We start from the raw sequence: 14,238 nt of genomic DNA on the forward strand, positions 1-14,238 counted from the left end.
ACTCTGAGAACTTGCTATGATGCTATACTGTTTTCTGTCATTAGATATTACCTGGCAAGTTTCCTCCTGATTAAGGAGAAGAAATCTTATCATGTTAATATTCCTGTTCAGTCTTTCCTGCTTTTGAAAATAATAATGTATGTAGTGGTCTGTGGTTATATGTTATTATATACCAACAATCCAGCTTTTCTGGATCCATTATTCAACTATTATTATTAAATCTGTGATCTGACCAAAACTAAAGTAAGAAGCTATTGGAAGATCAATCTGTGCTTTCTCCTTGTTATATGAACACATGACCTTCATTTCACAGAAAATTTAGTGGTCCTGAATAGAAATAATACATAATTTTGATTGCTTTATTAGTTTATTTTTTTCTCACATTGCAGTAATTCTTCTACAGTGGTCCCTACCTACTTTTGAAACATATTTTCCTTCCTTAATTGTTAAGTTTATCTTTAAAAACTTTCCTATTCAATATGCTGCAGTGCTGAATCAGGAAGGTATAAGAAAAGAATAGTTTAAATATGTCATATTAAAGAAACAAATTATCATCAAATTACTTAGAGATTCTGAAGAGTTAAGGAGAAGCTTTGTTTGTTATAATAATCTGTCACTGCTTTTTCTTTAACAATTATCCAAATAGTTTTTATATAACTGTATTCTGAATGTATTATAAGTAAAGTACTGGTAACTATTAAAATAGTGCTATTACTGTGAATTACTATTGGGATATAGTCTCAGGGCAAAAGAAAAAACCCTCATAGTAAAATCTTAAATTGTTTTCATAGTGTCAAGATAAGATTATCCAGTTTTTCCAATAAATCAATGAAAGGGAAAAGGTGAGGAGGGAATTTTACATGATGAAAGAAATTAAGACACATACCAAGCAAATGTAATGCTTGGTGGATCTTGTTTGGGTCTTGATTCAAACAACCATAACAACTTTGAAAGAACTGGAGAAATTTGAATCTAAGTGGATATTAAATAATGTTAACCTAATTTCTTGGTTTGGGGAATGACATTGTAGTTGGGATTTTAAGTCATTAAAAGTTGGAGATGTATAATGAAGTATTTATGGGTGAAAACTTAGTTTGAGTTGGGAAAATGATGGACAGAAAAAGTGGGCAATTATGGCATAATATTGGTAATTGTTGAAGCTAGTTATGAGTATCTGGAGATTCATCATACTATTCTTTTGGATTTCTCATAACAACAATTTTTTTTTTTTTTACAAATGACACTGTAAGAAGAGGAGTAAACAGAATTAGGACGTCCTTCTGAGATACAGAATCACCACTGCAGTTAGAGATGATAGCTCTATTAAAAAATTCTCCAGCCTTTCCTTGTTTCATCATTTGACACGATAACTTCTATCTGAATAATCCTGCCCATGCATTCTACCACATGAATCTTGGGTGTTTTTCTAGTCATGGCAATGGATGCACGTAAACTCTGCTACCTGAGGGCATCAAATATACATGCCTGGTGTGTGTGTGTGTGTGTGTGTGTGTGTGTGTGTGTGTGCATGCGCAAGGTTAATATCTGTCTCTGTTCCTCATCTGTAAGGTGGGGAAACTCACTGTAGCCTTATGTGGTGGATATGTCCACCTTACAGATAAGGAAACTGAGACAGAGGTTAAATAATTTGTCCAAAGTTCATAGCTACTAATTATTCCCATAGTTCATGGCAATAAAAGTATTTAACTCTGGAAGTTTTCTATATGACTCCAACTGTATATTTTAAAGAATTTTCTGAATATATTCTCTCAGGTAGGCTGTTACATAAATATTTTCTTTTTGCTGAAAGGAGAAAAGTAGAAAGTACCTAGTAGTGTTTTTTCCTCTTGTGTGGCCCTCAGACAATTGTCTACACCATAAAGTATAGGGATAGTAAAGGTAAGGCTCCGTATAGTATACACAGGCAAGAGTTAGGAATAAAGCATCTGTTTTCATCCCAGAAAATGTAAGATCCTATGACGACGCCTGGTGGCGCTGCAGGATAAGAAGGTACAAACGAGCACTGCAGCTACAGTTCCATTAACAGGCAAAACTACGCAGCAGAACCTGGAAGCCCACGGGAAACTTGGAGGCCACGGGAGGGAGGGCTGGGAGGTCTGAGTCCTCTGATAGGACCACTCACTGGAATATTTCCGAGGTATCTTGGGAAAGAGCCACAATCTTGGATTCTGAAGTCTTTACAGTTCTGCAGAACCACCTTCCAGGGAGGCTTTACAAGACAAGAACAATGGAGACCAGCGGGAAGCTCATTTGCAGACAAAGGCAAGTCCTTTTATTCTTTCTCCTACTGGGCTTATCTCAGGCAGGTTTGGAACCTAGGCGCTATTCTGTGGTGGAGGAAACTGAAGGGCCATCATTTGTAACCAATTTAGCAAAGGACCTGGGTCTGGGTCAGAGGGAACTCTCCAAGCGGGGAGCTAGGGTCATTTCCAAAGGGAACAAACTACATTTGCTTCTTGATCGGGAAAGTGGAGATTTGTTGCTAAATGAAAAACTGGACCGGGAGGAATTGTGCAGTCACACAGACCCGTGTGTGCTGCGTTTCCAGGTATTGCTAGAAAATCCCTTAGAGTTTTTTCAAGCTGAGTTACAAGTAATAGATATCAATGACCATTCCCCAGTATTCATAGACAGAGATATGTTGCTAAAAATACCAGAGAGCAGTCCACCTGGAACTACATTTCCACTGAAGAACGCTCAGGATGTGGACGTGGGCCGAAATAATATTAAGAACTATGTAATTAGCCCCAATTCCTACTTTCGGGTCCTTACCCGCAATCGCAGCGATGGCAGCAAATATCCTGAACTGGTGCTGGACAAAGTGCTAGATCGGGAGCAGGAACCTGAGCTCAGGTTAACCCTTACAGCTCAGGATGGTGGCTCTCCACCCTTGTCTGGCATCGCTCAGATCTACATTGAAGTCCTGGACATCAATGATAATGCCCCTGAATTTGAGCAGCCTCTATACAGGGTGCAGATTCCTGAGGACAGTCCCATTGGCTTCCTGATTGTCACAGTCTCTGCTACAGATGTAGACACAGGAGTCAATGGAGAGATTTTCTATTCACTTTTCCAAGCTTCTGAGGAGATCTGCAAAACCTTTGAGATCCACCCTGAGACAGGAGAAATTCGACTGAAAAAACAGCTTGATTTCGAAAGAATACAGTTCTATGAGGTCAATATCGAAGCCAGAGATGGCGGCAGCCTCTCTGGAAAATGCACCGTTCTGATTCAAGTTACGGATGTGAACGACAATGCCCCAGAAGTCACCCTGTCTGCGTTTACTAGACACATACCTGAGAACTCTCCTGAAGCTGTGGTTGCAGTTCTCAGTGTTTCAGACCTTGATTCGGAAGTAAACGGGAAAATAAATTGCTCCATTCAGGACGATCTACCCTTTCTTCTGAAATCTTCCTTGGAAAATTTTTACACCCTAGTAACAGAGGGACCGCTGGACAGAGAGAGCAGAGAGGAGTACAACATCACCATCACGTTCACTGACTTGGGGACCCCCAGGCTGAAAACCCAGCTCAACCTAACGGTGACGGTGTCCGACGTCAACGACAACGCCCCGACCTTCAGCCAGACGACCTACACCCTGCGCGTCCGCGAGAACAACAGCCCCGCGCTGCACATCGGCAGCGTGAGCGCCACCGACAGAGACTCGGGCGCCAACGCCCAGGTCACCTACTCGCTGCTGCCGCCCCACGACCCGCAGCTGCCGCTGGGCTCGCTGGTGTCCATCAACGCGGACAACGGGCAGCTGTTCGCGCTCAGGTCGCTGGATTTCGAGGCGCTGCAGGCGTTCGAGTTCCGCGTGGGCGCGGCCGACCGCGGCTCGCCGGCGCTCAGCAGCCAGGCGCTGGTGCGCGTGCTGGTGGCGGACGCCAACGACAACGCGCCCTTCGTGCTGTACCCGCTGCAGAACGGCTCGGCGCCCTGCACCGAGCTGGTGCCGCGGGCGGCCGAGGCGGGCTACCTGGTGGCCAAGGTGGTGGCGGTGGACGGCGACTCGGGCCAGAACGCCTGGCTGTCGTACCAGCTGCTCAAGGCCACGGAGCCCGGGCTGTTCGGCGTGTGGGCGCACAACGGCGAGGTGCGCACGGCGCGGCCGCTGAGCGAGCGCGACGCCGTCAAGCACAGGCTGCTGGTGCTGGTCCGGGACCACGGCGAGCCGCCGCTGTCGGCCAGCGTCACGCTGCACGTGCTGCTGGTGGACGGCTTCTCGCAGCCCTACCTGCCGCTGCCGGACGCGGCGGCGGCCGAGGCCCGCGCCGACCCGCTCACCGTCTACCTGGTGGTGGCCTTGGCGTCCGTGTCGTCGCTCTTCCTGTTCTCGGTGCTGGTGTTCGTGGCGGTGCGGCTGTGCAGGAGGAGCCGGGCGGCGTCGGGGGGCGGCTGCTCGGTGCCCGAGGGCCCGTTTCCGGGCCACCTGGTCGACGTCAGCGGCGCGGGGACCCTGTCCCACAGCTACCAGTATGAGGTGTGCCTGAGGGGAGGATCTGGGACCAATGACTTCAAGTTCCTCAAGCCTTTCATGCCCAATTTCCAGGGCCACTCCCCTGGGCCAGCAGAAGAAAACCCCAACTTTGGTTTTAGTATTCAGTGACTTTTTTTCCCCCCCATTACAGATATTTAAAATTGGTAAATTCAAGATATGGATTTTCTGGCAACCTATTAAGAATTTTTAAATCTCACTGCCTGCAAATTTTCTTATATTACTCCTTTGTTTTTAAAAAAAAAGTATCCCTTTCTTATAAGAATATGCATGGTCCTAATTTTGCTCTCAAAACACTAATGAAGTCAGTAGTTGTACAAATTCTTGTAGAATAGCTTTGGAATAGATTAGGAAAGCAGCGGAAAATTTATTCTATGTGACCAATTGTATTTCCTTAAGTTTTTATTTTAAATCGTTAGGTAAATAAGAGCAGTAAGACACTAACACGAAGTATGCCTAATGGGCAAGGAAATACCTGGTACAGTGAGAATCTGGTTCTTGCTTTATTCTGCTCTCATAGCTCTTCACTCTGATAATTGTTTTCTTTTAAAATATACTAACTGTGCTTCCTTTCATTAATATACTAGTGTTAAGGGGCACCTGGGTGGCTCAGTGGGTTAAGCCTCTGCCTTCGGCTCAGGTCATGATCTCAGGGTCCTGGGATCGAGTCCCGCGTCGGGCTCTCTGCTCAGCAGAGAACCTGCTTCCTCCTCTCTCTCTCTCTGCCTGCCTCTCTGCCTACTTGTGATCTCTCTCTGTGTAATAAATAAATAAAATCTTTAAAAAATATATACTAGTGTTAATTTTATGTAATTATTTTATTGCCTTCCATTTAGTGTCATTGCTGTTAACAGGGGAAGTAGCTACATTATATTTATCCAGTGACATGAAATAGCATAGTAGTAAAATTGACTTTTTCTTTTTTTTTTAAAGATTTTATTTATTTATTTGACAGAGAGAAATCACAAGTAGGCAGAGAGGCAGGCAGAGAGAGAGGAGGAAGCAGGCTCCCTGCTGAGCAGAAAGCCCGATGTGGGGCTTGAACCCAGGACCCTAGGATCATGACCTGAGCCGAAGGCAGCGGCTTAACCCACTGAGCCACCCAGGCGCCCCAAATTGACTTTTTCTGAGAAACATTGAGCATGTGTGACAGAAAATGCAGTGGCCACCCAAATCCATTGATCTTTCTTCCTTAATAACAGGTCCCAAATTTCATGGAGGGCATTAGTATGTTTATTCAAAAGAATACATTTTCTTACCCTGGCAGTGGAATGGAGTATTTGACTATTTTATTGCCAATGGAATGTATATACACATGTTGTAGGAGACTTCCAAGAAGGCTGTTTAGTTAGAGAAGTCCTTCTCTAACTTCTCCTTATAGCCAGGAATGTGTAAGTCGTAGCTGGAACACAATTAGCCTTGTTGGACCATAAAGTAATACTAAGGATGGGAATAATGTACAAAGACAAGTCAGTATAGAATAAACTTAAAAGAGATGAGGATCTCTGGTATTATGGAGTCATCATATCATCCCTGAGTACGTACTTCTGAGCTTTTTTTTTTTACTTGAGAAATAAAGGAACTTCTGTCTCATTAACCCACCATCATTTTAGATTTTGAGCTACCTCCAGTGGATTCCAATCCTAAAGCTTTAACAGTAAGGTTTCTTTTATTAAAATGTTATTCAGTATAGTACAATGCACAGATATTAAGTGTATAGTTTGATAGAACTGATAATTTCAAGCTCTTGTTCTTGGTTTCTAAATTAGTTAAAAGTAGAGTACAGAAAAAGTAGTAGAGTACAGTGCTTTACTTTCATTATTTAATCCTATGCCAGGGGAGTTGGCATAGTACCCTCTTTTACATATGAGAAAACTGAAGTTTAGAAAGGTTAGTAACTTGCTAACAATTCTAAAGTAATGAAAGGAAAAATTTGAAATACATTCTATTTGAATGTAATACTTCAGTTCTTAATCCATGTGTTATAATGGCAGGCAGGTAGCATTGTCTTTTTAACTAAGGAAAATGAAATTCATCTATTCCATGAACTGAACTCCTATGCAGAAATGTAACTTTGAGTGCATAATTTGTACTTGTTTCTTTACTCTAGAGCAAAACATTACTCTGGACCAGTAGATCCAAACTTCTTATAGAAGCACTGACTTAAATAAGCTGGGTCAGACAGCACAATTAATCTTCATTAGGAGCAAAACAGTCTGATCATTTTCCTTTATCTTTTCAGCATATCACATTCATTATTGCAGATATGAATGCCTTGAATGAGGAATAGAATTAATCTATGGTTATATTTCTTGAATTTCTTGTACTATGTCTTCAGTCTGTTTTCTGTCAATCTTAATTTTTCATTTTCCTTAGGAAGTGGAAATTCACTTTACTATATACATTTTTTTTTCTAAGTACCTTATTCAAATTAAATATACTGTATTCATTTTAGCACACTATTGTTTGGAAGCAATTGATATTTCTAGTATTAATTTTAAGTGAAAAGACTACTTTCAGAAAAGTATAGGCAATGGTGTGGAGGAATTTTTTCACTGAATAATTTAGAGAATCTGGGAATTTAGTAGGAATGAAATGGATAGGCTTTAGCTACTTTCTGTTAAAATTAACCACATGTCTTTGGCAACTCCTCAAAAATTATGTTGGAAAGAGATTTAGGGGGTCATTAATGACTTTATTCTGAAAGGATGATTCACCAAAGCTGAATCAGACATTTTCCAGCAAATGCTGTGATAGTACTATTCCTGCAGAGTGATAAATTGTTGTAGAGACAGCTGTTGGATGCATGAATATCCATTCTTGTGTATGTGTTAGTTTCCCATTGCTGCTATAAAAATTACTACAAACATAGTTGCTTAAAACAACAAAATATATATTACCTTGCAGTTTTTTAGGTGTCTGATATGGGTGTTACTGGTCTAAATCAAAGTGTTGGCAAGAGTGCATATCTTTATGGTGGCTCAAGACATAAATCCATTTTTTTTGTCTTTTCCAGCTTGTATATGCTGCCTGCATTACTTTGCTCATAGCCCCTTTCATCCATCCTCAAAGCCAACAACATTGTATCTCTCTCACTTTTTAAAAAGAGATTCTATGTATTTTTATGTCTATATTTTGACAAGAGAGAGCCCAAACGACCACAAGCAGGGGAAGTGGCAGAGAGAAAGGGAGAAATGGAGCCTGAAGTGGGGCTCAATCCCAGGACCCTGGGATCATGACCTGATCTGAAGGTCATCTGACCCAACATTGTTTCTCTTAAACCAATTCTTCCATATTCGTAATTTCTCTGACCATAGCCAGCAAAAGTTTGTCTCACCCAGATGATCCAAGATAATCTTCCCTTCATAAGATCCTCTACTTAATTACATCTATCAATGCTCTTTTGCCATGTAAGATACATATTTACAGATCTGGGGAATTAGGATGTCTGGGTGGATGGCCATTATTCTTCCCTACCACAGATTGTCTGCTTGGGAGAAAATTATCCAGTTTAGCAGTATCACTGGTGGCCAAAGGAAGACAAATAAAGCCTTTATAACAGGAGTTTAGGGTTCATTAATTAGACTCTTTAACCCCAAAGTATTTAACATTAAGAAAAAGCATTAAGAAAAATACTGCATTGAAAGATATGAACCTTACTGCAGTTAGATCCAAATTATAAAAATGTAAAACCTGAGCAAATGAGTGCAAAGTCCTTTAAGTGCACTTAAAGGACTTATATCTAGAATATACAAAGAATTCTTACAATTCAATTATGAAAATGCAAATAACCCAGTTTTAAAGTGGACAAAGATCTGAATAGATGTTTCTCTAAGGAAGAGATTCAAATGGACAATAAGTTCAATACCAGTAGTCATCAGAGAAATGTGAATCAAAATGATAATGAGATACTACTTCATACCCACTAGAATCAAAAAGACATGGGGTGCCTTATTGGATCAGTCAGATGGGGTGCCTGGGTGGTTTGGTTAGTAGAGAATCAGACTCTTAATTTCAGCTCAGGTCATGATCTCAGGGTGGTGAGATGGAGCCCTGCTCAGGCTCCACACTCAGCAGAGTTGCTTGTGATTCTCTCTCTCCCTCTCCTTCTGCCCTTTCCCTGGCTCATGCACACGTGTGCATGTGTGTGCTGTCTCTAAACAAACAAACAAACAAACAAATAACTAAAATCTTTTTTAACAAGTCAGATAACAAGTGTTGGGAGGATGTGGAAAAACTGTAATGCTGATAGATTGTTGGTGGGAATGAAAATGGTACAGCCACTTTGGAAAATACAGAGTTACCATATGAATTAGCAGTTCTACTCCCAGAGAAATGAAAATTTATGTCCACGCAAACATTTGTATATGATTGCAGCTGTTTTACTCTGAAGAACCCAAAGGTGGAAACAACCCAAATGTTGATCAACAGATGAATGGATAATCAAAATGTGATATATCATACAATGGGATAATACTCATCCATAGAAAGGAATGAAGTTCTGATACTTGCTATAACTTGGATGCACCTTGAAAACATGCTAAATGAAAGAATCTGGTGGGGCGCCTGGGTGGCTCAGTGGGTTAAGCCGCTGCCTTTGGCTCAGGTCATGATCCCAGGTCCTGGGTTCGAGCCCCACATCGGGCTTTCTGCTCAGCAGGGAGCCTGCTTCCTCCTCTCTCTCTGCGTGCCTCTCTGCTTACTTGTGATTTCTCTCTGTCAAATAAATAAATAAAATCTTTAAGAAAAAAAAAAGAAAGAAAGAATCTGGTAACAAAACTCCACATATTATTCCATTCATATGAAAGTCCAGAATAAGGAAGTCTACAAAGTTATTGATTAGGGCTCAGGCCTCTGTCTCTGCAGGACAATTAATTGTTGATTAGGGCTTAGCACAGGAGGGATAGTAGAATAGGGGGCGTATGGATTTTGTGGGATGATGAAAGTGTTCTAAAATTGACTCTGGTGTGTTGCGGGGGTGGCTCAGCTGGTTAAGCATAAGCCTTTGGCTCAGGTCATGACCCCAGAGTCCTGGAATGGAGCCCAGCAGGGACCCTGCTTCTCCCTCTGCCCCTCCCAACCCCACCCACCCCCGCTTGTGTGTGCTCTCTCTCAAATAAATAAAATCTTTTTTAAAAAATAAAATTGACTATGATGATGGATATACTACCCTGAATACACTAAAAGCCACTGAATTGTACACTTTAAATGAATGAAATGTATGGTATGTGAATTACATCTCATTAAAGCTTTTTAAAAAGGAATATAACAAATTATTCTTGTCATTTTTTAAAAAATGAATCCAATCCAAAAGAAGAAGAAGAAGAAGAAGAATCATTCAAAAGAATGACAGACCCAACCTTGCAATCTATCCACTACCTATTTGGGAAGTAATTTTCCAATGAGTTGGAAATGGCAGAAACAGCTCTCAGGCTTAGGTGTTGTAAAGAGGAAGTGTGTGATTTTAATAAGGCATTGGTTAAAACTCTCTTTAGAACTGACACTAATTGCAATTTTGCAGTCTCTACTCATTTGCAATTCTATAATATGTACCATGAAAACAATGTACTCATGAAACTCTTCCCATGTTACTTTAAAAACATTTGCTCCTAAATGTATATTCTTTTCAACTTAAATGTTATTTTATTCAATCATTAAATCTCAGCAGTTTTAAATGGTAAGCTAAGTGATAATTTGCTCTTGTATTACTCCTGTGCAACAACACAGAGCTCTACCTGAATACACACACAAAAACCACCTGAAAATAGAAATCAGTATTTTATGTTACAGAACACATTTTACACAGCTTATTCGGTACATTCAGGAGAATTCCATAGAAAATAAGATTCAGTGAGAACACATGGTGGCGCTGCAGGTTAAATGATGGAAAACAGAATTGCCTGTGCAGCTCCAGTATCCAGCCAAACAATTCACACTGCCTGGAAGCTAAGAATGGTTTTCTTAGCCACAGCAGAAGTGAATCTGAAATCTCTTTAAAACTCTATTTAGTGGCATAGTCTTGATATCTGGACAGCAGTACCAGTCTACCAAGATCCCAGGCATCCAGGAAGCTTCTCTGAACCAAATTTTCATGAAGAGCAATGGAGATTGGATGGTTGCATTTTCTGAGACAAAGGCAAGTCCATGTTTTCTTTGTTTTGCTGAGTATGTCTCGGGTGGGTGCCGAGTTAGAGCCCTATTCAGTAGCGGAAGAAATGGAGAGAGGGTCCTTTGTGGCAAATCTAGGAAAAGATCTGGGGTTAGGATTGACAGAGCTGTCCACCCGCGGAGCTCGGATCATTTCTCAAGGCAACAAAGAGTATTTGCAGCTAAAGGTTCAGACTGGGGATTTGCTCATAAATGAGAAACTAGATCGAGAGGAGCTATGCGGTCCAATTGAGCCTTGCTTACTGTATTTCCAATTGTTAATGGAAAAACCCTTAGAGATATTTCAGGCTGAACTGAGGGTGGAAGACATAAATGACCATTCTCCTGTGTTCACTGAAAGAGAAATGATTCTAAAAATACCGGAAAACAGTCCTTTAGGAATTACATTCCCTCTGAGTAATGCTCTGGACTTGGATGTAGGAAGCAACAGTGTTCAAAACTATAAAATCAGCCCCAACTCCCATTTTGAGGTTCTAACCCGGAAACGCAGTGATGGCAGAATGTACCCTGAGCTGGTGTTGAAAGAAGAGCTGGACAGGGAGGAAGAGCCTGAAATCGTATTAACCTTGACAGTGCTGGATGGCGGCTCTCCACCTCGGTATGGGACAGCGCAGGTGCGTGTAGAAGTGGTGGACAGCAACGATAACGCCCCTGAGTTTGGGCAGCCCATCTACAAGGTGCATATTCCTGAGAACAGTCCTGTAGGCTCCCTGGTTGTCACTGTTTCTGCCAGCGATTTAGACAGCGGAGCCTATGGAAAAATATCCTACACACTCTTCCAGCCTTCAGAAGATATTAGCAAAACTTTGGAAGTAAATCCTGTAACAGGAGAAATTCGACTGCAAAAACAAGTAGATTTTGAAACAGTTCTATCTTATGAAGTAGACATCAAGGCTACTGATGGGGGAGGTCTTTCAGGAAAATGCACTCTTCTCCTCCAAGTGGTGGATGTGAATGATAATCCTCCAGAAGTGACCCTGTCTGCACTTACGAGCCCCATCCCAGAGAACTCACCTGAGATTGTAGTTGCTGTTTTCAGGGTTTCAGATCCTGACTCTGGGGACAACGGGAAGACCATTTCCTCCATCCAGGATGACCTTCCCTTTCTTCTAAAAGCTTCAGTCAAGAACTTTTACACCTTGGTAACAGAGAGAGCACTAGACAGAGAAGAAAGAGCCGAGTACAACATCACCATCACCGTCACCGACCTGGGGACCCCCAGGCTGAAAACTCAGCACAACCTAACGGTGACGGTGTCCGACGTCAACGACAACGCCCCGACCTTCAGCCAGACGTCCTACACCCTGCGCGTCCTCGAGAACAACAGCCCCGCGCTGCACATCGGCAGCGTGAGCGCCACCGACAGAGACTCGGGCGCCAACGCCCAGGTCACCTACTCGCTGCTGCCGCCCCACGACCCGCAGCTGCCGCTGGGCTCGCTGGTGTCCATCAACGCGGACAACGGGCAGCTGTTCGCGCTCAGGTCGCTGGATTTCGAGGCGCTGCAGGCGTTCGAGTTCCGCGTGGGCGCGGCCGACCGCGGCTCGCCGGCGCTCAGCAGCCAGGCGCTGGTGCGCGTGCTGGTGGCGGACGCCAACGACAACGCGCCCTTCGTGCTGTACCCGCTGCAGAACGGCTCGGCGCCCTGCACCGAGCTGGTGCCGCGGGCGGCCGAGGCGGGCTACCTGGTGGCCAAGGTGGTGGCGGTGGACGGCGACTCGGGCCAGAACGCCTGGCTGTCGTACCAGCTGCTCAAGGCCACGGAGCCCGGGCTGTTCGGCGTGTGGGCGCACAACGGCGAGGTGCGCACGGCGCGGCCGCTGAGCGAGCGCGACGCCGTCCAGCACAGGCTGCTGGTGCTGGTCCGGGACCACGGCGAGCCGCCGCTGTCGGCCAGCGTCACGCTGCACGTGCTGCTGGTGGACGGCTTCTCGCAGCCCTACCTGCCGCTGCCGGACGCGGCGGCGGCCGAGGCCCGCGCCGACCCGCTCACCGTCTACCTGGTGGTGGCCTTGGCGTCCGTGTCGTCGCTCTTCCTGTTCTCGGTGCTGGTGTTCGTGGCGGTGCGGCTGTGCAGGAGGAGCCGGGCGGCGTCGGGGGGCGGCTGCTCGGTGCCCGAGGGTCCGTTTCCGGGCCACATGGTGGACGTCAGCGGCGCGGGGACCCTGTCTCACAGCTACCAGTATGACGTGTGTCTGAGGGGAGGCTCCGGAACCGGTGAATTCAAGCTCCTCAAGCCCATTATCCCTAATCTGCAGTTTCAGAGCACAGGAAGGGAAGTAGAAGAAAATTCCTCCTTCCGAAATAGTTTTGGGATATAATTATTTGCTGGGAACCTATTTAATACGCACATTAACTTCTAATATTTTTTCTTGATTAACTAAATCGGTTATGCTCACCACCACCAATAAGGCGGTGTTTAATTTTCTCTATTTGGCTCATCTTCAACTTCCAGTTTTATGCCTACCTTCACAAATTTCCTTTCCTTCATATTTTAGCCATTGAAATATTTTTCAGTGGAATCCCAATAAGTGAAATAGGCTCTACCATCAAAGATGGCATCATTAACATTTTTCCACTTTATAAATATCTTTATTGACTTCGTACTTCTTTTTCATTTTAGTTTTCCTAGAACTTGTTTAGTTATTAAAATAATCTGCCTGTGATCTATGTATTGTTTGGTATTCTCTTTTCCTCTAAAACTTTTTTTTTTTTTTTTGGTTTATCGACCTCAGTTTTTATTACAGCAAATTTTAAGACCTATATTATTTTTTTAAGTTCTATTTTCCCTGTATTGGTACCTGCATATTTAAAATATTTCTGTTGTGTGATATGATACATAAACCTCTAATAAGTCTTTTCTAAAATAAGAAGAATCACCTCTGTAAGATAATGAGTGTGTGTATATGTTTAAGTTTGGAGACAAAAAAGCAAAGTTTAGGTGTTCCATAGCATCGTGTAGAAATATTTAATATTTTTGTAGTTTTAAATTCTGGAGGAAAAATATCAGGGATCCATGTTAAGTTTTTAATGGCTAACAACAGAGTCCCATTCAGTTGGAAAAAAAACAATAAGTCATCAGAGTTTTGTATGGCGTGGCTTTTATGTTCAGCAATTAGAGATTTTGGCAGTATTTAGCCCTTTCCCTGTACAATATCCCTTAATTTAAGCTGTATCCCTAGCTTATGGGAAAAATAGAGCTTCTTTCTAGATATTAGGCCTTTGAATAAAATTCTCTATGAGGCAGATGTTACCCTGCTGTTCTTTCAGTAGTGTTCAGATAGGTGTTAGGGTGGTTTCTTTTTCTCCTCCCTTATATTTGGCACAAAGAAATTAGATCCCACCAGATTTTAATTAAGAGGGTCCTTAAAATAAAGATCAGTCCTTCTTTAATTCTGTAAGTAATTTTAAAGCTAATACCAGAAAAACAAAGACATATAAAAGAAAGGAAACAGAAATTGCTAAGAATGAGTGAAAGAATAGTTTTCAAATGGTTAGGATTTAAGGCACTGAAAGTTGTTTCATAGCCTACTAAATAGAGTTTATTTACC

The 14,238-nt window shown here is 42.8% G+C and overlaps 1 protein-coding gene across 2 annotated transcripts; it reads left to right on the forward strand.

The window, feature by feature from the left end:
• The first annotated feature begins 1,871 nt into the window (after window positions 1-1,871).
• LOC125099977 (protocadherin beta-16-like) lies at window positions 1,872-14,214 on the forward strand. 2 transcript variants are annotated; one of them, XM_047729664.1, is made up of 2 exons: window positions 1,872-2,370; window positions 10,743-14,214. In XM_047729664.1, exons 1-2 carry the CDS (start codon window positions 2,249-2,251, stop codon window positions 13,006-13,008), a joined length of 2,388 nt encoding a protein of 795 aa, XP_047585620.1. In that variant the 5' UTR covers window positions 1,872-2,248; the 3' UTR covers window positions 13,009-14,214. The 2 variants fall into 2 exon arrangements, with proteins under 2 accessions (XP_047585620.1, XP_047585619.1); XM_047729663.1 differs by lacking the exon at window positions 10,743-14,214 and having other exon boundaries at window positions 1,882-5,167.
• Window positions 14,215-14,238: the final 24 nt, after the last annotated feature.

The sequence above is a fragment of the Lutra lutra genome, chromosome 5 (genome assembly GCF_902655055.1).
Source record: "Lutra lutra chromosome 5, mLutLut1.2, whole genome shotgun sequence".
Lineage (NCBI taxonomy): Eukaryota > Metazoa > Chordata > Mammalia > Carnivora > Mustelidae > Lutra > Lutra lutra.